We start from the raw sequence: 24,877 nt of genomic DNA on the forward strand, positions 1-24,877 counted from the left end.
GTATATTTGCATTAATTAAAGAACGAATGAATACAGCTGGACAAGTATGATTTTGATTCTTATAGCTTATAGGAGAAATACAATAGGCCTATGACAAAGAAAAGTGATAACTTAGACAGCACATAGTCGCAGTTTGTTTTTTTATTGCTATCAATTAAACGCCGAGAGTTTCTTTTATACCTTGCCAAAAATCAATATTTCACATCTTGTACCTAACAATTCATTTGAATTGTTAATTACAAGATGTGGAATCTTGTACCTAACAATTCATTTGAATAAAACTTGAATCAAAATTTACATTTTCTTGATGGCATTACCCTATTTATTACTATACACTTTGTTATTAATAAGGCATATCATTTATCATAGTATCACAAGGTAGTAAAACTGTGAGTGGTAAAATCGCCTTCACAATCAACAGCGATCCAATAAAACAAAGCTGCTTTTTTAAAACATGCTACGGATTTACAATTTTCACAAAAACCATTAAGGCACAGTACTGTGCATTCTGAAACACCCTTTTCTAAGCAGGCAAGCATATAAAACTGTATACGTTAAAACTAAACTCCTGGTTTCAATGATGCGTTTTAGAAAAGGAAATTTAGGATACTTGGATTTCCATCAAGGCAAGAATGTGTATCAACTTCTAAATATACAAATAAATAAAATATATAAAGTATAATATTCAGAAAAATATATTTTTGTGCTTTGGAGAATGAATTCTAACTTTAAAAATAATACAATGAGCCTACAGTATACCCCCACCATAATTCTGGGATCTCTTTCAGTAACTAATATTAATTTGAAAAATAGGTTTACTTTAACAGCATTATACTCCAGATTGAAACTTAGAATTACCCGCATACAAGACTTTTGCAAGGTGTTTTGCAATCAATGTGCTCATCTGCCTACAGCAGACGATTGTTAAATAAATAGCAAGACATTTATATTTCCAAACAAACTCACAAACTAAAAAGATCAACCATACACCAAGGGCACACCCTTTTAAATGCTTGGCAATAAAGACGTCACCAACCAATCAAAACGTCTGTTCTGTATGCTTTGTTAACACACTAGTCTCTTAAATACATGTACACTTCACCCTCCAATCCGAGACCACCTTTGGGACCTGAAAATTTGAGATGGTCTCGGGGTTTGGTCTTCAATTACAGGGTTAGCTTTGTGTTATACAATTGACAATTGTAATTTGGTTCTTAGAAAAAAAGTGGTTTTGAATTAGAGGGGTCTTGAATTGGAGGGTGTACTGTATGTTATTAATAAGTGTGTGGTGTTTTACAGAAATATGCTTTCTGTCATTCACATGGATAACCAACATTTCTAACTTTTCATATATAACTAAATAAATATACAGCTCTTTATCATATCTACATGCAATAAATTCAAAAAGCTTTAATATCTACAAAAAAAATGAGTGAAAGTGAATACCATGACACATATGTGACAAGATTTAATACATTGTATTTAGACTAAAGTTAAAAGTTAAAACTCTGGATAAGAATTATATAAATACATCACCAGATGTAAGAATTTTTATGCTGGTATACTTTCTTAAATAATTATATCCATCAATCAATGTAAAATCCTATAATGAGTTGCAGCACATATACATCTTTGAGTCTGCTCCTTACTTACAGACGAGAAAATAAATGTTACACACATAAATATATCTATAAACATGGCCGGTATCAATATCAAGGCATATTCAATTGTTTTTGCATATCAAATAGTAGTTTAAAAAAGATGGGCGGAATACGTTGAGTCTAATAAGCATTTATGCAAACAATATTTGATATTATTTAAACACTTGGAATGTATTGGCATATAATGAAATGGAATGGTTTACCTTCCCAATCCTAAAAGATCGTAACATTTTAAATTTCTGTAAATGAAGTTACAATGATTATGTATAAGATCAGTCTAGACCATGATAACATAGGAATAAAAATTGTATTATCAACAGTTGTACAAATTACTGCAAATATTCCTAAAATTTCCAAGAAATAGTTTGGTCTAGGTAAACATATTTGTTTATATATTTTTACTGAAGTAATTATTTTCTACACTAAAACAATGTTCCACATAATATACCCACGCTGTGTGCACTTACAACACAAAGTATTAGTGAATTGAAACAACAGCCATTATGTCATTTGTATACTTTTTGTCAAACTACAGCTAACAGACAACTGCAAAATTTATGAGTGTATAATTATCTAAGGCTAAGTACACAAGAATAACAATACATTCATATTGATGTGTTTGTTCGGCTGGTCCAAAAATGCATTGGTTTCTTTTGTTCAGTAGTTTTCTAGTAGTAGTCGGTTCTTTCTGTTGCAGTCTGTCTTCAACAGTTTACACATTGCTGGCATTTGGATCATGGATCTGTTAACAAAAAATAATTTTCAGATAAGAAAACAGCACTGAAATGATTAAAAAATAACGGTACCATACAATAAAACAATAACAATTAATATAATTGGCATCAAAACATATACTTTAAAAACATCATTTATTCTGCAGGATGGACCACAGCTAGGCCAATATTGGAAAATTTAGAAAGATGACCTGCAGCGGATAACAGCCTTCATCAAAATACTGAAATAGACACAGTATCTTAGGAGTTGAACAAGGTAGCACAATTTATGAAGTACTGTATGCTACAAGGCCAGAACTAAAGCACATAACAATCATGACTCAAAATCTACAAAGTTCATATTACTGTACAACGGTCCAAGTCACACCAGATTATAAATTTACAGGACAAAAAAAAAAAAATTTTATACCAAATCATTACTAATTAAAAAAGAACAGCATAAAACTATAATCTACAGCATTGGCATATATAAGGCCAATAAATTTCGTTCCCCAAGGCACTTAATATGTTGAATCAAAGCTTGCTATGTGACCTTAACATCTGGCCTCCTCCTTTGCAAGCTGTGAATGTATGACTTGCTGTATATAGTTAACCCATCAATAATTCACAATATGGGTGAAAGACACACAATGATTAGTTTTTAGAATGATTAACAAAAAGACGTAGATATAGATATACTTTGTTGTCACATCAATAAAAATACTAGACTCGGTTCTTCATTACAGTAAAATATAAAAAAAACCATAATAGAAACACATAAAAAAATGAAATTATATTAAAAAAAAACACTTTCTTTACTACAATATATTCAAGACAATTTTGTAATTTATCTGGTTAATTTTGCTAATGTTTGAGATTTGCCACTTTGCCCTATATGTGATGAAATAATGAAATAATTCTATACACATAGAAAAAATGTTTTTAAATAAAACAATAGAATATTAAATTCACAATTAAGAAAGTATTGTTAAATGGAAGTATCTATGCAGACACAATCAACTTACCGTATTTATTCGAATAAAATAAAAAGGGCATTATAAAACAATATATTTGGTCACTTCTTGATATTATTTGTGTCACAGTTTTTCATACATGTAAAATATTATTTGACTATATATATTACATTTTATTCCTGAAAATAAACACAACCACCCCACCTGAATGAATATCCTTCAAAAACCTAACAAACAATAAACGCTTTGGGGTAATTATTCGAATAAATAAAGTAAGTTAATAATGTTCAATAAGATTAGTATGTTAATGTTGTTTCTATAAAGATGTTAGAAATTACTTTATTTTTATATCCATTAGTTACCAATAAGTGAAAAATACACAACAATAAACATGTATGAATAAAAATAAAATGGGTAGCACATTCTTCAACTAAAATGATATACTTGAAATGCAAGTTTTCACAAGGTCAAGGTGAAACAAAGCGCTACCTGTATTATTTGTAAATTTGACAAATATGGATGAAAACATTATTAAGTAAAAGGATTACGTTTTAAGCCAGCCTTAGGGCAACTAATTTGTATTTGGAGTCACAAAAGATCGATGTAGTAAATTAAGTAATAATTCTTTAAGTTTCATCAACAATTTATATTTTTTTACAAATTATCCTTCATTAGCAACATAATAAAATGGATACAAAATTATAAATTTGATCAATTTACAAAAATTTACAAAGGTAAAATTCCATGACTTAAATTGTTGGATACAATGTGGAGAAATCATAAAAGGAATTTATGAGTTAATCCCTATTTAAATTTTATATACCGTATATTTTTTAAAGTTACAGTATTATTTTATCCTTTTGGTGGCAACTTGAATAAATTTTAAATGTAAATTTAAACTAGTTTGGCAGATGTTATTGCAACCTCTACATGGTGTACTTAATCTTATTTTGTTCTTCCATTCCTCCCTCCCTTATCTTAAGTATTTCTGCTATTTATTTTCAGTTATGTTTCTTTCTTTAGTACTGTTATGCATTATGTCTGTTACATATATTGTTTTGGCCATCTTAACAATAGGTGATCTATATGGCAGATTATTTGTCTGTCATTTGTGAAATAGTTTTCATAAACCTGATTGTATTTTTTTATCCTATAGCTGCTGTTGTGTATTCATTTTTGTTGGAAGATTGAAATATATAATGCACTAAATTATATAATGCACACATATTGCATTGTGATTGCAAACTGCGTCCTCGTTGTGACACCATTTACCAACTTACGTAAAAATGCTCAGAAATTGCAGAAAGTGAGCTCTGTACAAGTCAAGTACATAAAATGAAACATGAGAAAAAGACAATACATGCATTAAAACAGAAAACTACAGTAACACAGGCATGTCTTTGTTACAAATTGGAGGTAAATTAAGTGGAAGTAAGGGGGGTATGGCATGGCTGTGATACCTGGAAGCAACGCGTAATTTGCCCTCATATACCTATAACAGAGCTTACTGGAATATATGACCTATGACCTCAGGTTAAAAATAGCAAAAGCTGTTTTAATACAGAACTAGAGACTTCAGCATTTTAAATAAGTTAAAAATATTTCTGAAGATTTATATAAAAGCAATTGATATTAGTAATGCACCAGTTAGTTATCTTGAAAGCGCGATAGCATTGGCATATACCATTAGCAGATACTTACGTGATGACCAGACATGGCAGACTCAGCACGTGGACTGAGCTGGTGGGACTGAGCTGTGCCTGGACGAGAACTAATGTCATCTTGGTTGTTCTAAGTATGTAAATTAAGTCAGGCAAAAAATTAAGAATTTGAGGTTGAGGTTAAAAAGTAGAGTTATGATAGCCAGAAGTAACCTGTTCTTTTTTTTAAGTACACTAGAAATTAATAAACAATTAAATAGAAAGTAAAGGTACCCCAAATTTATGTAAACACTCTTTGATGATATAAAATCTTCAATTATATTAAAATAAGTCTGAAGATTTCTAAGAATTAACTTATTGTAGCAAATTTGTTAGTTGATTATTATTGAAGCAAGTTAGCATGGGTAAATCATTGGCAGATACTTACATTACGACCAGACATGTTGGACTCAGCACGTGGACTGAACTGGCGGGATATGGCTGAGCCTGGACGGGAACTAATATCATCTTGGTTCTAAGCATGCAAATTTAGTCAGGAAAAAAAAGAACATAAACCAATAACATATGCATGCAACAACAGTTAAAACTGAAAATAAACTAGAACAAAACCAAAGTAATTATAAAAAAATATTTAAAAAACTATAACAAAATTAACACAATGTGCTTTGAGAAAGAAAATCAAAATATATGCATGTAGTTGTCTCAGTAAAAAACAAGCATGTTTTTATATTAAAGGCACACACATGGAGTGAGAATTTAAAAAAAAAACATTAATAAAAACAAATCTGAGTATAAATTTTTTTTAAATGTTAGAAAACAAACAAAGAACAGAACATCATCTACTAACAACTCAGGTTTCTTATTATGATGAAGACGTGTAAAGACACATTAACAATTCAAGGTTAGTAAAATTTATTGTGCTGTATGTACTGTTTAATCAACCTTAAAAAAATTACTATGCTGAGTTTTCGCTCTCACGATTACTAAATTAATTGACAAAGAATTCTTGTTAAATTGTCAATGACAACCTAATATGCTGCAGGAGTCAAATTCAGCAGTTAATATATCCAGGGTCATTACAATAATCACCAGTAGCTGCTTCGAATGTCCAATGAAGAAAAAAACCTATCAAGGTAATAACAATTCACGAACCTATGTAATACAAACCAATGAACCTGAAATTCACTGCAGTGTGTCACTTGGATTTGTGATGAGAACATTTTATTATTGAAATTTTATATATATTAATTCACAAATTATCAGTCATGTTTCTTTTTTTTTTTTGGCAGCCACAATACTTCTGATGTATCTGATTATTAATATTTTTTACTCTAATGAAAATAAATTAATGTCTTATGAGGTTTCCCTATTCTATGAACTGCGAAGTACCTAATTTATAAGAACTTACCCTCTGAGAAACAGAGCTGCCAGGGCGCGAGACTGCTGCGACTGAGCGGGCTGCACTGTGACGTCCACTAGTAGTGCTTGCTGCCCTATTGGATAGAGAGGCATCTGAATCCCAACGTTCTAACTCCTCCCGTACGAGACGCTCCATCTGCTCTCGTCTGTTACCATCACCTTCTTCATCCTACAGATTCAGATAAACAGTGTCAAGTAAATTTTTTTTAAATCTGTTATTAAAGAAATCTGGAGAACAAAACCCCTCACAGACCCAATTAAATATTTAATAGCTTATTTAACAGTATCAAGTAAGTTTTTCAGTGAGACACAATGAAGCTAAGCAATAAAATATTCAAGATCAATTATTTTTAGAAACACTCAGCTGATTGATTAATAGATCTTTTTTAGCTCTACTGCCTCTATTATACTGCCCTCATGAGGCTGATTGATTAATAGTTGATTGATTAATAGATCTCTTTTAGCTCTACTGCCTCATTATACTACCCTCATGAGGAGCTCTAGAAACACTTGGCTGAGTGATTAATATTTGATTGATTAATAGATCTTTTTTAGGTTTACTGCCTCTAATATACTGCACTCATCGAAGATTATGTGAACTTGTTTATGAAAACATGAAAAAGATAATGATTTTGAAGAATAAATTCAGGTCTTAGATACAGAGCTTAGTAGATGTATATATAGGCTCATCTCCAAATTTTACAATATTACTTTCTAATATATATTATAATTAATTTTTAACGGAGAATGGCCGAGCGGTTAGCAGGGGCGCCGAAAGCTACAGCCATAATATCAGTGCTGGTTTAAACAGCACGCTCGTCTATCATGGTTCAGGTCGTCTTCTCGGATAAGGACAATAAACCGTAGGCCCAGTGTACAATTTCTATATTTTTTACATGTATCTGCATAAATAAATCACAATATAGAATAGCCTCAAAACTAAATTAAGGTAGTGGGAAAACCTACCTCCTTAATATTGTCAAGTAGTTTGCCCATAGTCTCGCGTCTCTTGAGCTTAGCACGTTCCATAGCCTCCAGCTTCACCAGAACAGCATCAATCTTGGACACAATACTTCCAATTGAGTGCTCCATGCGATCAACTCGACGGCTCAATCTATCGAATAATTGCACATGATTTATTGAGATCTCACAATAAAACAACATTAAGGCAATTAACAACAACTTAGCACTAAGTGAAGTATATATTATTGCTTGTGGTACACCACATAGATAGTTTTGAAAAGAACTGTTGTTGTTGGTTCTTTATAGTGCACACGAGCCGAAGTGTACATTGGGCCTATGTTTTGTAGTCCTTATCAGAACTACCTACTGTATGTGGTGTACCGCAAGCATTAATATATATTATCACTTCGCCATGCAAAGCTTCAAACAATAATAACAGAAGTGGATAGAAATAAATTGAGAACCTAACCTATCGTAAAAAATAGATCAATACACATTAAATTTACATTTACATTAAAATTAAAGTGTTATACCAAATATTTTTTAACATTTTATACCATATTTATATATTTACTATTTAGTGTTCTGTTGGTATCATCTTGGATGTGCATTTACTCAGCTGTGGGTTAACAATGGCTGATGATAATGATAATAAAGATTTTACTAAGGCATTTTGTAAATTTGGACCTTCAATGCGCTATAAACTCAATATATTTATGACTTAGGGAGTCAGCTGTAGGTAATGACATGATGTTGAGATTAAAGCAATGATTCAAGGATTGGAAGACAAAATGATTTGTTATTCATTATTACTTCTTTTTTATTGTGATAGAGTATTCAATTATTCACAAAATATTTTCAATTTTTAATATTATTAGATAAAACTTACACAACAAATTCTTCATAGGTCACTCCACTCACACCACCCCGCCTGTTACCGCCTCCATCCTCATCATCATCTTCATCTCCATAATCATTGCTGTGACTTGTGCTGGGACGTCCACCAATTCCACCTGATTCCTCCAGCTCTGCAAGTTGATTGTTCAAGTCCGACTAGAAATAAAAAAATACGAATTTAAATCTTTAAATCATCAAAAAGCGAAATTACATCACTGATTTATTAATGTATTTCAAAGCCTGCTTTTTAGAATAACATAAAGAAATAAAAAATATGTTAAAGTATTAAATTTTACAACTTCAGGAAATTGTAAACTCTCTGTGAACAGTACCTTTTGTGTTTCAAGATCTGATGCCATTTTCATCTGCTCCTCAGCGTCTAGGATACGGTCGCCATCAACATCATACTTGGCAAATACAGCCTCAATTTCAGTATCCGCATGGCCACGACTATAATTATTGATTTAAAAAAATCAAGTTTAATATAAATTAATTAAAGAGTCAATAAACGATAAATTACATACAGTAGATATTACGTCCAAATGCATAGGTTTTGAAAATTGATTAATTGTTAAAAACATTATTTATAATTCAAAGGCACAACAGAACTATATAAGTACAAATAAAAATAAACATACGCTTTGAGTTCCATTCTCCATTCATCGAAGTCCAAGTGTTGGTCGGCATTATGATCTGCATGAGCAAGCGCTTCTTGAATATCAGCAATTTTGTCGCGTTTGAAGTTCAATTTGCCACGCATCTTCTCATAACCCTTCTTAAAGTAATCTGTGATTTCAAACTCACTCTTCTGGTTTGCAATATCTGCCTTCACTTCACTGTATGTGTCATTGATGATGGCCAAGAACATGTTCTAAAAGATCAAACATCATTATAAGTCAAATAACTCTTGTGAATCTGTGAATCAATAATCTTTAAAGTGGATATTAATCTGTAATAATTTCTGTGACATAATCTGTTACATGAACATATTTTTTCATGATGATGTCATATCACACCCATTTATGTGCATGATGATGTCATATCACACCCATATATGGGCATATCACACCACTATATGGGCATGATGATGTCATATCACACCCATATATGGGCATATCACACCACTATATGGGCATGATGATGTCATATCACACCCATATATGGGCATATCACACCACTATATGGGCATAATGATGTCATATCACATCACTATATGGGAAAATCAAATGTATATTATGTCAGTCACATAAATTTTGATATTGTGGGCTTCGAACGATGTTAGTGTAATACATATCATACTTACCAACAAGACAAAGAACACAACAAACACGTAAGTCATGAAGAACAGTGGTCCAAGTATACGATTAGCCTCCTCAAGCTCATGGAAATCAAAATCTCCAAGAATAATACGGAACAAAGTGAATCTAGGGATTAAAAATAATAATAATAATAATAATAATAATAATAATAATAATAATAATAATAATATTATTATTAGCAAAATCATTAGACATACGTGTCAAGAATCATTTAAATCAATGTGTTGAAATACTTTTAGCAGTAGCAGAACATTGTAATATCACTGAACGCCACCATTAAACCAAGATTGCAGATATGAGTGACCACCCATATACAATAGCCTGCTACGTCATAACACGAACATCAATGCTGACGTGTCAGTTAACTGCCAAATTCAAACGGCTGACGAAGATGATGATGATGTCATTGAAAGCTCACAGAAACTAAACTACAACTCTGAAAGGTAACTTGCACTCTTTTTTTTAATAATAATACTAACGCAGGACACAAAACTAATCTGAAACTAATGTTAAGTTCTTAATGAATATCTTTGTTTATTATTACTAAAAACAAAAAGACTTATCAACCTCATTTGTAAGTCAACCCAAGGGGTCAAAATTTGCTATAATTATCTTTCCATGTGAGTTTATATATGTTTATGTAGAATAGTTTCAAAATAATTTTGTCTATAAACTGTTGTTTCAATTAATAAATAAAACAAACCACATAAACTTAAATATTTGACTGTTTCATTAAATGGTTTATTATGTTTTCCTAAATCATTTCTGCTTCTAAATGTTATTATAATGGCTGTACCTTTAACAATGACTGAAAAGAAAAGTGATTTTCTGGTGCTAGTAACACACATATAATGTTTGATTTACAAATAAATTATTATAAATAACAGATGCTACTTACACACAGTTACCAATAGTGTGGAAATCTTTGATCTGGGTGCCAAACACCAGGTATCCCAATTGGGCATAGGCCAAGAAGATGATCAAAAACATGACAGTGAAGCCACCTACATCCTTAGCGCATTTTGACAATGTCGATGACAGCTGGTTCATGGTTTTGTTAAAGCTGATGTACTTGAACACCTATCAATCAAGCATGTGAATACAATCAATTAACCAATCAATCAAGTTCGCTTAACACAGGGGTGAATAAATAAAAATGGGTCGGAGGGCCAGAGTGAATTTTATATTTAACACAGATGGCTGCACCCAAACTTTGATTGTTCTGGTGTGCTTTCAGAAACCTTCATGCACTGCTTTTATACCACTTTATTCTCAGTTTAAACATTACTTCTTACAGATTATCAAATAGGGCCATAAAAAACAAAGTCTTTTCTAGCCAAAGATGGTTGGCAGGCTGCACACATTTGTTTTAATTCATTTTCGCAGGCCGCAAAAAAAATCACTGTTAGGCTGCATGTACTTGTAAAGAAAAACATATGTCATCATATCAACACCTTAATCATCATCTTCCTTATCAACATCATTCTCATAATCAACTTCAGTATCATTATCAATCATAAAGTTTACATGGTCAATCAATCAATCGAGAACATATTAATTATAGTTGTGAAATTTGTAAAATGCCAACATCATCAGCAACTTCTCATTATCAACATGCTTCTCATAATTATCAACATCAGTATTATCATCAACATAAAAGCATTTAAGAAGTATTCTAAATATATATTTTTTATACCTTGACCCAAGCGAGAAACACTGCAATAGCTATGACATTATTGAAGATTCCTTGACAGTATCCAAGGAACTCGAAGTCTGCGTACTTCTCAGGCTGAGACAGAAGAGTCTCAATCATACGATTCACAGCCAATGTACGATACACACTGAATATCATGCACAAAACAGATATCTAAAAATATACAAATCAACATTATTGATCAAACACTGATATCTATCAAAATCAAATTGATGTGATTAGTCAAACACTGATATCTATCAAAATCAAATCAATGTGATAGGTCAAACACCATTCAAAATCAAATCAAAGTGATTGGTTAGAAGAAATACAGGTTTTGGAAATAACCAACAATGACTGCAGAATCCTCCTTTACTATCTACAGACCTTTTTAATGTGCTACATATAAGGCTAGATGCTAACATCATTAGAATGAATTAACATCTCGACGAGATTTGATTGACAGATAAACCAACTAATCAGCGAGCGTCATTTAGTCATGTGATCAAAAACTTTTTCTTGGACATTTTAATTTCCTTAGACAGCTGGTTTAAACGCGAAACATACGTGGGCCTAGGCCTAGATGTCTATGCTTGGTTATAGATACCCAGATTTACACAAGCAGTACGCATCAGTGACTTGGCCTTTGCCGACAACAAGGTTGACTGAATGCGGCTTTTCCCTCTTCCTTTGGGAGCGAAATACAGAGGCTTTTACAACAATTTCCCCGCCATGTTCCATGAAATAGATAAACACTATGAATATATGATTCATTTGCATACCGCCTACCCTGAATTCTCTTTCTTAAAGAAGGTTGATAGCAAAGAAAATGTTCGCCAACTCGGTAAGTCTAGCCGCCATTGTCTAAGGTTTTTGTGACTTTGTGGGCGGGGCTTCGCGTCCTTTTCGACATGTCAATTGTCATTAACAGAACCTACATTTAAAAAGAATGCTGGTCACCGAATACTTACAATGATAATGATGATGTCCAGGTTGTTCCAGATGGACTTGAAATATGCCATGCGATGCTTACGAATCTCAATAACTTCTTCCACAATGTAGTACATGACAAACAAGACAAAAATAAGTTCGCATGCCCTCACAAAAAAGTCAAAAGCTGTGATGTAACGCAGCAGTTTCACTGTACGGAAATTCCATGAGGGAATTGCACCACCAGTTGCAGGGAACTCCATCACCATTCTTGAGAATTAATAAATAAATAAATAATGATGAATAAAGAAATTTAGTTGCATTTGTCTAATCAAAAAATAAAAAAATATGAACGACAATACAATACTTCAAAGATTAAGCTTTATGTTATTTTGCTAGCTTTTATCCATACAATGCACTTCATGAAGTCAGTGTCTCTTGAGGAAGTCCACTTCTAGTTTAAATGAAGTTTTAAAAACTGGCCTCACAAATATATAGTTAGTTTAAAGTACTGAGCTGTATTTTGTTCTTATTGTAAAAGTAACGCTGAGATTTTTAGAGCAAGTCTTCTTATCAAACAGATTAATTAAAAATGTACTATCTGTCATGAGCTAAAAAATTGAATTTAATAATTTGTATATATAAGTTAGATATCAATTCATAACAAAAATTGTAATAAGAAAAAAATTCAATTAACAGACAGCCAAATGATACCTTTGCTGCATTCTTTTGCATAGACCATGATACTGGCTGGTAATCAAGAATTTGTGTACTAAAGTTCTGTAAATCATCCAAGTTTTTTTCTTCAGGTTAGAAGTTAGGTAATTTTGTCCTTGTAATTAAGCTACTAATTTTTTTATTGAATTTTCTTGAGGTTTTTAGTGATTTCTTTAATGTAAATTAATCAATTATGACACCGACTCATTTCCTTCAGTTTGAATATTGTTTGGAATAACTCCCATTCATGTGCTTACCTCACAATGCAAAAGAGGTTGATGTTAGCGTTGTAAACTGTAAAATCCACCATCACAATACGACTTCCACGGTCAATCCACAAGTTTTCATATAGGTCGTTGATAAGCACTAAGGAGTCGGCACGGTTATCAGTAAGGTCCTGATAGTAGCCGCCACCACTATACGAGGCTAATTTACCCCAGTGAGAGGAGCCATCCAGTTCAGACTGAGGTGCATAAATCCATCTGAAAAAAAACCCCCAAAAATAATCATAAATCATTGCATTGCCTGATGAAGATTCGATGACATCGGTTCAAAACGTAGCAAGTAAGTTAAAGTTTTGGTTTACTATAAACGAAATTTCAATATCATTATTCTTAAATCAGTCTACCATTCATGACTGCATAAGAAGGTCATGTTTTCCGTAATACTCTTTACTGATTTCCTTTCCCATATAGTACTTGCACTCTCAAACTTAAATGTAACTCCTACTTTTCCCATTTGCTTTTTATTTAAAAAATTATCTGGCCATGCCACCTTAAAACCGCTTCTGTACTCTATAGGAAAATGTATGCAATACTGAAAAGATAATGACATTAGAATAATTGATCAGGCCTATTTTTTGTCTACGGATGGAACAGAATTACAGTATTTTAAAAAACGTACGCAGTTCCGTTGGCCTTTCCAAATGGTTCTTGATCTTCTAAACTCTCAGCATATGGGGCGTAGCATGTCTTGATGATGTCTTTAAAATGGTCATGAACTATGCAAGAATCATTCCTAACTTTCAGCTGTCTCATTCTCGGAATTCCTAACATCTTGTTTTCATAGAATATGTAACCCCATTCATCTTTTGTCACGTTCTCATTATTGTACCACTTCTCCCAATAGAGTCCATCCATGAGCACATTCTGGGAGAACTGCAAAAGAATGAAAAAATACAGCTATAAAAACCTCCACTACAATATGAGTAATGTGGGATTCAGATATAGAACACTGTAGGTTGAAAAGTAAATTTCAACACAATGTGTCAATGTAATCATTGTTGATGTACAATTTTTTTTTTTTTAATTCAGATACACTATTTTTAACTTATGCCTAGGCCTATGGTATTACAGTATTTATAGGATTAATTTTAACCACCGCCATATCCCATGGCCCCCATTTTGGTATGGAAAATGATAACCACAGGGCTAAAATCCACGGTTAGGGTATAAAATTGGCATTTTCAAACATATTGTGGGGTAACAAAAATATGTATTTACAAAATGCGGAACACTAGATTTTTTATATTTTTAATCAGTAAGGCTTGGACAAACAACACACATAGGCCTAATAACAAACAAGAAGATAAAATAACGAGGACTGATGATATAGAAAAATAGAATAGATAGAAATCTTCCTCTATTCTGAATGCTCAGTCAGTATTAGTACACTGTCCTTCCCTGAGGTCCATGGTATGATCTTAAATTACAATAAATTACAAAAACAAAATTAAGAAAAAAATGTAAATAAATTACATAAATACAAGAAACAGAAAAGAAAAACAAATGGGTAAATTAAATGAGATTTTTAAAGGGTTTTAAGCAAAGAGAATGAATATTGCTAAGAATATCTGATGATAGATTGTTCCATAATTTAACTGAGCGATATTTGAAAGTTCTTTACCCAAAATCATTTCGCCTTTTTCTCAGGATCAAAGAGTTTTTCAATTTACTTCATTTTGATGATAATGATGATGATAATGACAAGCATAAGAGAAGATAGGATGACAAAGATAAAAACAAATATGACGATGACAACAATGATTATGATGATGTGCAGGTAAATCTCAAACATACCCTCCAGAAATCAGCCATAGTAGAGGATCCACGGAATGTATTCTTGGTGTCTGGGTACTGAGAGTCTAAGAATAACTCTGACATAACCTTGGTGTAGTAGTACATAGTAGAGCTGGTCATACCAAAGGTAACTGTAGAAACAAAATTAGCGTACAGACAATGACGTCATCAAAATATAAAGATATTGTTAGTTTTGTCTGTTTATTATTTTAATACAGTAACAATAAACAAACCATATGCAAAGAATATGCATCCAACTGCAATGTTGATTGTGTCTAATTAACACACTGTTATAACCATGTGGGCTGAGCGAGATGAACAACCACCGTCGGTGCACAGAATAATTTCTTTCATACAGTTTCTACATGAAATTTTACATAATTTTGCACAAGAAAGCTAATTGTTTGACTCGCCCAGCACAGTGCACGTTATTTTAGTTCATCGCAGCACGCCCAGAAAACAACACAGTTCTGTTACTTAGAACAGCAATGAAGGGGAATTCCCAAGTTTATAAAAAAATAACTTTTTCAAATGCCAGCAAATATTTTTGGCTCCTCCTTGGTTAAAAAAAAAATTGCCTAAAACCTGGCCGAAAAATTTTAAAGATTTGTGTCAGTTGAGATTGGGCAACACAAACTTCATTTTTGGCCTGATAATCATTTTCATCATGACGGAACATATTCAAATGACAAAAGTGACTTCTTATAAAGCTTTAATGATGGCTTGCCACAAGTAAGATAAACAGATAAAAGATACAGATGTCACAAACAAAATTGAAGTAGAAATAATTGTAATCTTTTGCTAGGCAACATAACAGTAAGAATTGGTAACTATTACTAATGCTACAGCAAGTAAGCTACTTTTATTGATAGCCAATAATGCAGCAGCAATAACCTTCATTAGAAAAACCCAGCTTCAGAGTTATACCATAGCTTTCTTATCGAAAATGGTTTAATTTGATAACTGCGTCACCTGTTGGCATGGAGTTGCCATAACAACTACATACAATTGGATTTATCGATATTGATCGTAGTATTGACGCACATACAGAGTGAAAGGGAAATGAGTGCCAATAGTCTGTTATGGTACTTAGACGATTAATTGCATACAACAGTTTTCATAAAGCCTATAAAAAAGTACATGGGTCCATTTTCCTTTTCAGTATAGAGTTGAATTTTAAATCCTATATAGTACATCAATAGCAACTAATTACAGAAGTACAATACAACATAAACATATTTTCATGGGAGAATTTATATAAAGACAATGTTGTTAATAATAATAATGGCATACTTTAGAGGACTACAACTTACAACGTAAAATTAATATGGTTTTTAAACTTTTATTTTTGTTTAACAATGCACTGACAGCAACATGAACAATTCTCAATACCTTGCAAAGATTTACAATAAATTTCTTTAAAATAAAGTATAGTCTTATAATTCATCATTAAAATGCACTAACTGTATTTATTTTTTTTTAAAGACAAAAAGCCACAGAAAATTCTACATTGTACAGTAAATGATTTTGTGCATCAACATTATGCTTTTATCAATTTACTGACATTTTTTTTCTGTACTGGATTAATATATTCTTAAAATTATTTGTAAATATAGAGCAGGTTCATAATGTCTCCATTCATTTACCGCATCTTCAATATTACCAAGTACTTCTACTAATTGAATCAAACAATAGATTCTAAGGTGCTCTCACAGGATTCGCAAAACCATCCATCTCATCTCATTACAGTTAATAATACTGTACATGTTCACTCTATTCAGATGCAAATAGCAGCAAGAACACAGTTCTGTTACTTAGAACAGCAATGAAGGGGAATTCCCAAGTTTATACCTTTGTCGTATAAGTAATCTTGCAATATTATTATATGTTCTTTAGTTAAATAAATAAAATGATGAATTAATACAAAGACACATGGTTTTATTTGAACACTTTATTATGACAAGAAAGTATAATACATACTCCAAGTATTGAAATACACGCCATCGTGTTGGGATTCAATATTTCGACATTAATTATGTCAAATTATACTTTCTTATCTGAGATTAATCAGTGGACCTTTCGGTTATTATGACAATGTAATGAATAAAAACACTATTGTAAACACATGGATTTATTTGTAGTCATCACAAATTTAACCAAACTTGATATTTTAACGAATCCCCTAATTTATGTATGCCTTCCAGTCCCGTACATAAAATTGAGGTTCTACTGTACAACTGTACATGAAATGATTTGGATGATTCAGTTAAGACTAATAGTTTAACATTATAAATAAGTTTTCATTATTTTAAAGCTTATTTAAACCATACTAAAATACAGCAGACCTCAGCCCAATTCTACTGTAGTTTTCATTGCCAACCATCACTCACCCCCAAGCATTTTAGATGGTAAAATGTAACCCCATTGCTTGTATTACTGGTTAATATAACATTTATTATAGCTTGAAAAATAACTTTTTCAAATACCAGCAAATATTTTTGGCTCCTCCTTGGTTAAAAAAAAAAATTGCCTAAAACCCGGCCGAAAATTTTTTAAAGATTTGTGTCAGTTGAGATTGGGCAACACAAACTTCATTTTTGGCCTGATAATCATTTTCATCATGACGGAACATATTCAAATGACAAAAGTGACTTCTTATAAAGCTTTAATGATGGCTTACCACAAGTAAAATAAACAGATAAAAGATACAGGTGTCACAAACAAAATTGAAGTAGAAATAATTGTAATCTTTTGCTAGGCAACACAACAGTTAGAATTGGTAACTATTACTAATGCTACAGCAAGTAAGCTACTTTTATTGATAGCCAATAATGCAGCAGCAATAACCTTCATTAGAAAAACCCAGCTTCAGAGTTGTACCATAGCTTTCTTATCGAAAATGGTTTAATTTGATAACTGCGTCACCTGTTGGCATGGAGTTGCCATAACAACTACATACAATTGGATTTATCGATATTGATCTTAGTATTGACGCACATACAGAGTGAAAGGGAAATGAGTGCCAATAGTCTGTTATGGTACTTAGACGATTAATTGCATACAACAGTTTTCATAAAGCCTATAAAAAAGTACATGGGTCCATTTTCCTTTTCAGTATAGAGTTGAATTTTAAATCCTATATAGTACATCAATAGCAACTAATTACAGAAGTACAATACAACATAAACATATTTTCATGGGAGAATTTATATAAAGACAATGTTGTTAATAATAATAATGGCATACTTTAGAGGACTACAACTTACAACGTAAAATTAATATGGTTTTTAAACTTTTATTTTTGTTTAACAATGCACTGACAGCAACATGAACAATTCTCAATACCTTGCAAAGATTTACAATAAATTTCTTTAAAATAAAGTATAGTCTTATAATTCATCATTAAAATGCACTAACTGTATTTATTTTTTTTTAAAGACAAAAAGCCACAGAAAATTCTACATTGTACAGTAAATGATTTTGTGCATCAACATTATGCTTTTATCAATTTACTGACATTTTTTTTCTGTACTGGATTAATATATTCTTAAAATTATTTGTAAATATAGAGCAGGTTCATAATGTCTCCATTCATTTACCGCATCTTCAATATTACCAAGTACTTCTACTAATTGAATCAAACAATAGATTCTAAGGTGCTCTCACAGGATTCGCAAAACCATCCATCTCATCTCATTACAGTTAATAATACTGTACATGTTCACTCTATTCAGATGCAAATAGCAGCAAGTCACAAACTTGTATGCACAAAAGCAAGCTAAGTATAGAGCTACTTAAGAATGATCCAAATGAATGTGTGAATAATAAAATATGACACTAAATATACAGTAGTATTTTTGACAAAATATTACTGTACATGATTTGCTTACCAATGCAAATGACAACCAAGAACACTAAGTAGATGGCCAACTCTCGCAGGGTGGTCCGCACATGAAGCTCCTTGTCGGCTTTCGTGTCATCTGTTTGTCTTGTTCTCCAGAAGGCTAAAGTTTAATGATCAATATATACAGATTTAAAATAATATAATTATAATATTATACCAACAACATCACTAATTTGCCAATATAACCAAAACGAATGATTAAAAAAAATATTATAAAAATAACAGCATGGAAAGTTAGAGGGTAGTTATCTACATGTAGGTCTGTTATGTTGCTAAGTAATATGTTAAATAACATCCACAGCTAGTATCTTTAACACAAAATGATTAACACTATAAGTTTCCATAATATTATAATTCTATACTTTACTGTACACTAGTGTATTCAATCAAAAGTATCCTTTGATAAGTTTTTTTTGTTTTATTAAATTGTCAGATTGGCCTTTTCATTGTACCCTGTATTTTATTTTTGTACTAAAGATTCGTTTTTATAAAGTCAATAATAAGTTTAAATCCTCCTATAAAACCATAATGCATATAATGCCAATGAAGAACTACTATATGACATTAACTTATACTTACTAAAAAACATACAAATCAGTTGACACATTCTGAATAAATTTTAAGTATTTAGCCTGTGAATATTCAAAGTCCGAAGCCAGCAATAACCATCCTAACACTGTGAGGCCTTTAGACGAATCCTAAAATATGAAGCTACATGTCTAGGACCAACTCATTAGTCCAGTGTACCTGCAGAGAATGCTAACATAACTTAGTTCAAGTGCAGGCAGGGAAGGTATCTACTCTATTTGGGCCAAAAGATTCCTCGCTTAGATAACAAGCAATGATCAATGGCCATCCTAACCTGGAGGCTACCACACTGCAGTGTTCACAACAGAAGTAAAAGCCTCCTGCTAAAATTCTTAGGAAACATCAAAGCCCCTTTGATCACTGGAAAAGGATTCTTAATTGAGAGTTTGTATCAATTATACTCATCACAATGTTATCTTATATCCTCTAAATTCATGTCACAACAGTGACATAAAAGAGGCAAAATTGCAAGTAAATTTAAATAAATAAAAAAAACATGTGCATACTGTGAAGGATGAAATATGGTAAAGCCCTTTATTTTTGCGCGCTCTTAATTTTTGTGATAAGATGATTGTTGAACGATAGTTTTGTCTTCAAAAGCAAAGCTATAGCTACAGGTATTGGCTAGCAAGGCCATTACATCACACTTCACACAGCATTATTTCTTCTATATTACGAGCATTTCCCATTAGTTGTTAACTAATTATTAACTACAGTACTACAACTCTTGGTACCCCTTTTGGTCAACTTTGTTAAGCCTACATTTGCTGCAAGATTTTCAACTAACAACGATTTGAAAAAAACCTTGGTCAAGCCTCCACAGGCTTGCACCTTGAGTACTGTAGGGCTACTGTAGCTGCAGGCCTGCCTACGGTAGCTGGCTTAAAATTAGGAGGGTAGGAGCTTGAAAATTTGAAAGAAACCAACCAAAATTGTGAGCTCTAGCTATAATAATAGACTTCAAAAAATTAATGGTACATTTCAGCATCTTGTAAAAAAATGACTAGAAACCATAATATCACGAAAATAAAAGGTAGCAAAATATTTTTAATTGTAAAATCACGAAATTAAAGGTCAGCGAAAGTAAAGAGTTTTACAGTATGCAATATCTGTCCAATCATTGTGTTGATACCACGATTATGGTGATGATAATTAGTAATAATTAATATAATTGCAATACCAATACATCATACAGTACAGTAAATGTTCATAATTGAAAAGTTTTTACTGTGCCATAAAGGCTCTGAACTGGTCTACTCTACGTACAGGTCAAAGTTTAGTTATGCGTACTATAGTTATCAAAAATAGGGAACTTTCGATTTGTGCGACAATGCGACGCTAGAACAGAATCACTCATGTGTGACCGTCCTACCTTCTCTGCATACGTACATTTGGCCAAATTGCATTCCAAAATCTACTCGACGAGGTAACCTTAAGGTTCTCGCATGCGCAGATGACTTTTAGTGACGTCATTACGTTCTACGCCCTACCGTCGTTGTGCAATCAAAAGCTCCCTTTGTACCGTAGGCTGCTAAATTTAGGTACTGAAGGATGTATTCACAGCTGCCAGTGCTATTATTATAACATCAAATTTACATTTAAGAAAGTCTACCAAATTGTTATGGTTGTATCATTCATATTAACTGTTAATAGAGACTGGCTGATATAATTATAATATACAGTAATAATGACTCAAAAAAGCAGGTTAAATTTAATTAATTTTTTCAGCATTTTCTCATCAATTAAAGTCTACCAGATGCTCTACAGTGCTTTGACAATTTTCTTCTTTTTAGTTTCTCTTTTTGTAGAGTGTTCTTATCAATGCTCAGGCACGTTCCATAGCCGAAGGCAATTGGTTTTTTACAAATATTCCAAACGCCGTTCTCTATAGAGATAGAGGATCAATTATGTACATCTCACTGCTCCCTTTTGGGTACACAAGCCTACTCACTAAGAAAATACGAACCAAACAATACCATTCACTGTTTACGACTGAAGTGAGAAACACCAAGAAAACCCATTTGTGAGACAGATTTAAAGAGTCAAAATTTTGGAACAGCCTGTGCAACAGCTGACAGTCAACACCTGACGTCCAAATGATAAAAATAATAAGCATTCATTTAAAATTATTATATATTTGTAAATGTTTTCTTTTGTACAGTATATTTTATTGAATTGTATTGAATAAAGAAACAATAAACTGAACATATTGTAGCTAAATTACTAGAAATACTGTATCTCGCAGTGTTTAGTGAATGACTTAACACTCGTATTGTATTATTTCCCTACAGTATTAATAGTACTGTACTACTGTACCTGTAGTATACAGTAAATGGTACTGGCTTATTACATTATATTTATTACATTAATTTAGAATAAGATTAACTTGAACAACTTTCAGGGGATAATAATTCTTCCAGTTTACTAAAGTTGACTATTGTACTCAGGGTTTAACTTCTTTTTTTTTTTCTTAAGAATAATTTGAAATGTTTACTGTAACATTTAGGTGCTTTTGTAAAATAACTGTTAGAGTTAAACAATGGACCTAATAGGTCCATGGTTAAACTTAATATAAATTTCAATAGTAAATCCTCAAATACTATAATAAAACTATTACTTTAGCATTTGTTTCCTTAAATAACCTTACTGTAGACAATTTCTATGTTTCTGTGAAATTTTTACAATTATAAAACATAATTAACAATCAAAAATCCAATTAAAATAAGCTCTCCCACTCTTTGCAACAATAACATGTATAGTGAAATATAATTCAATTCAAGATGCACTCAAAATTCTTTTTCTAAAAAAGAAAACATACCACCTACACTTTCTATTTAATGCATGATGTCCAAAAGGTAGGGAGATCTGATGAAAATCTTTCTTTCATTAATTATCGATCTAGCTCACAACGATAAATTATTCAGGACCTCACCAAACAAAAGAAATTTGTCAATATTACCAATAAAGCTACCTAAGAGTAGATTCGATCGACGAATTCAACCAATCGATAAGTAAACTAGAAAAACATCATGCCATTTAGTTAATTTACAGAATACGAGTACAGCAAAAATAAATTTGAATAGACTTTGATAACCAAACAATTACAGACTTATTACTTTCAGATGACGAGTAACGGAATTAATTATTGATTGCTATTCACTGTATATCGACATGAGAAACAGAACAGCAATTCATATTGATACAGGTTCGCCATCTTGAATTTTTTTATGAAGAATTGCTGACACAAGATTATGTAATGCAAATTATTAACTACTGTACACTGAAGACATAGATATATTCTTCCCATAAAGTAACTGAAATGATGGGAAATTACAATATAAACCATTCTTCGAAACGAAATAACATCAACTGAAATTTGTAGAATACTGTATGCCACATGGTGAACTGAAAATTATAATTACAACATGAAGCTAGTGATCAAAGGAGATACTGTATATATGAATTAAGAAGGTTGAAAACAAGGCAGAAAATTAAAATGTTTCAATAACTTGCATGGACATGTGTACAATCATAGGCCTATAGCAAATTTTTAAGATCAAAAATCAGTCTAGAATAACTTAACTCTAAAATCGCAATGGCTATGCTTACAGTACCAGTGCATGTTCTTATCTTATACATACATTCCCTTTCTTTATATGCTGGTGTTATTATCACCATTAACATGAACGAAAAATTGGGAATGGACAAAACACAAATAGGAGGAACTTGACAGTACAATCAGGGGGTACAATTTTCCGAACAAACTGGCATGAGAGTGCAACGTAAATAAACATGGGCAAAGATATTCACATTAGGCATATTCACACTACTTCATTAAAAAAAACTGCATGGAAGAAATGTGTTAAGATTAAAGCAGGCTTTGAAATAAAATATTGAGCACATCTGATAAGATGATTTTCAAAATAAAAGCTGAAAATGTAGGACTTGGGGGAAAAATACTGTCCGACTTAACTATTAGTAATAATAGTACTAAACCACACCTAGGCCTAGATAAGGTAATTAAGCTAATTCTCACTTCTTTACTCTCTTTGCTATTGCACACTAACATACTCAATATAAATAATCTGTGGTCCTTGAATTGAAAAGATCTGTGTGTGTTAAGGCACACTAGCCAATGATTATGCTAGCTGTACTGTAGGCCTACCCATCAGGATAACTTCTACTGCAACTTTTTAATGTGATTAAAGAGCAGTCAGTGGCCCCATTTCATTTCATTAATTGCTTCCTTTGAACAAACAAATTTAAGGTGATCTTCTTGTGTACACATTTAGTCTTTATTGTTATTGTACTGTATGTATACAGTAGAAGGTCAAAGCCTAGGCCTAGAAAATAATGCATTCAATAGGCCATTGTTGTCATCAGTAACAAAATTCTAGCCTTTATCTTCTTTTTAGGCTAGGCCTAGATCTTAAATTAATTAAGGCAAGAAAAAAGTTCTGTGAACATTACATTAATTATATTGCAGTATTGGGTTGTGCGTTGTTGCCAGTGGTAGACAATTTTGATATATGTAAAATGTGATAGTAATATAGGGCCTAATACTTATGGTAACCAAAGTACTTACATCGCAAGAATCTTTTGAATTTTGTCCAACATCCAGCCTTCTGCTGAAGTTCCTTTTCTTTCATAACACTTGAATCAACAACTCGCATTTGACCTGCAATATAAACTTCACTTTCCATTGCCTGTGGGCCTTCGCCCTCATCAGAATTCTCATCTTCTCGTCCAAAACTGCTGTTCAATTCCCTTTCTTCAGTCCCCATATCAAATCCTTGGTTATCCCAGGCCGTTCGTGAAGAAACACTAGGTGGTCGTCTGTCAAATCCTTCCTCCTCCTCAATTTTGTCCATATCAGCGTCACGATCCATCATTGACGATGCATTGCCTGGCCTAGGCGATGGGCTAACTCTTGGACTTTTCGGTCGCCTTGATTTTGCACTCATATTGCACGATCAAACTATCTTATATATGTTAAAAATATATTCGATAAATTAAAGAAACAATCAGTAAGTTACAAACCGCAAATTAGGGAGGAATACCTCCGAAATAATGCATCAAATTGCTTATCGTCTCGCCTTCCGCCTCTCTAAACACCAGCCTTATGCCTGAATCTTCGTATAAACTTTTACCTTGGTTTGTGGCTCCTTGCGTGCTTGATTGGCAAAATGAGTGACGTCATTGTTATCGATAAAAAGAACGCTCACAGAACTACACGGTCGGTAGTAAAGAGAATAGTACAATGATCACTTCGAAACTTAAAATGTTGGCCTAAAATCACTGAGGATAGCGCTGTCTGCGAGAGAGCCAGCCACCCCCCCCCCACCTCCCATCGGGGAGAA

At 32.3% G+C, this 24,877-nt stretch overlaps 1 protein-coding gene across 1 annotated transcript; it reads right to left on the reverse strand.

Annotated features, from left to right (window-relative positions):
• Positions 1–123: 123 nt before the first annotated feature.
• Positions 124–24,495, reverse strand: LOC117109833 (polycystic kidney disease 2-like 1 protein; the record flags this gene model as incomplete). Its single annotated transcript, XM_033252265.1, is given in 18 exon segments — positions 124–2,403; positions 4,629–4,661; positions 5,050–5,139; positions 5,437–5,523; positions 6,418–6,597; positions 7,395–7,542; positions 8,281–8,444; positions 8,621–8,738; positions 8,927–9,159; positions 9,592–9,712; positions 10,506–10,687; positions 11,304–11,474; positions 12,272–12,500; positions 13,205–13,429; positions 13,851–14,104; positions 15,026–15,156; positions 18,916–19,029; positions 24,103–24,495. Coding segments are annotated over 18 exon segments (2,889 nt in total). The 3' UTR covers positions 124–2,373.
• Positions 24,496–24,877: the final 382 nt, after the last annotated feature.

Source organism: Anneissia japonica, unplaced genomic scaffold (assembly GCF_011630105.1).
Source record: "Anneissia japonica isolate Jap-2015-1 unplaced genomic scaffold, ASM1163010v1 scaffold585_len4108843_cov191, whole genome shotgun sequence".
In the NCBI taxonomy this organism is placed as follows: Eukaryota; Metazoa; Echinodermata; class Crinoidea; order Comatulida; family Comatulidae; genus Anneissia; species Anneissia japonica.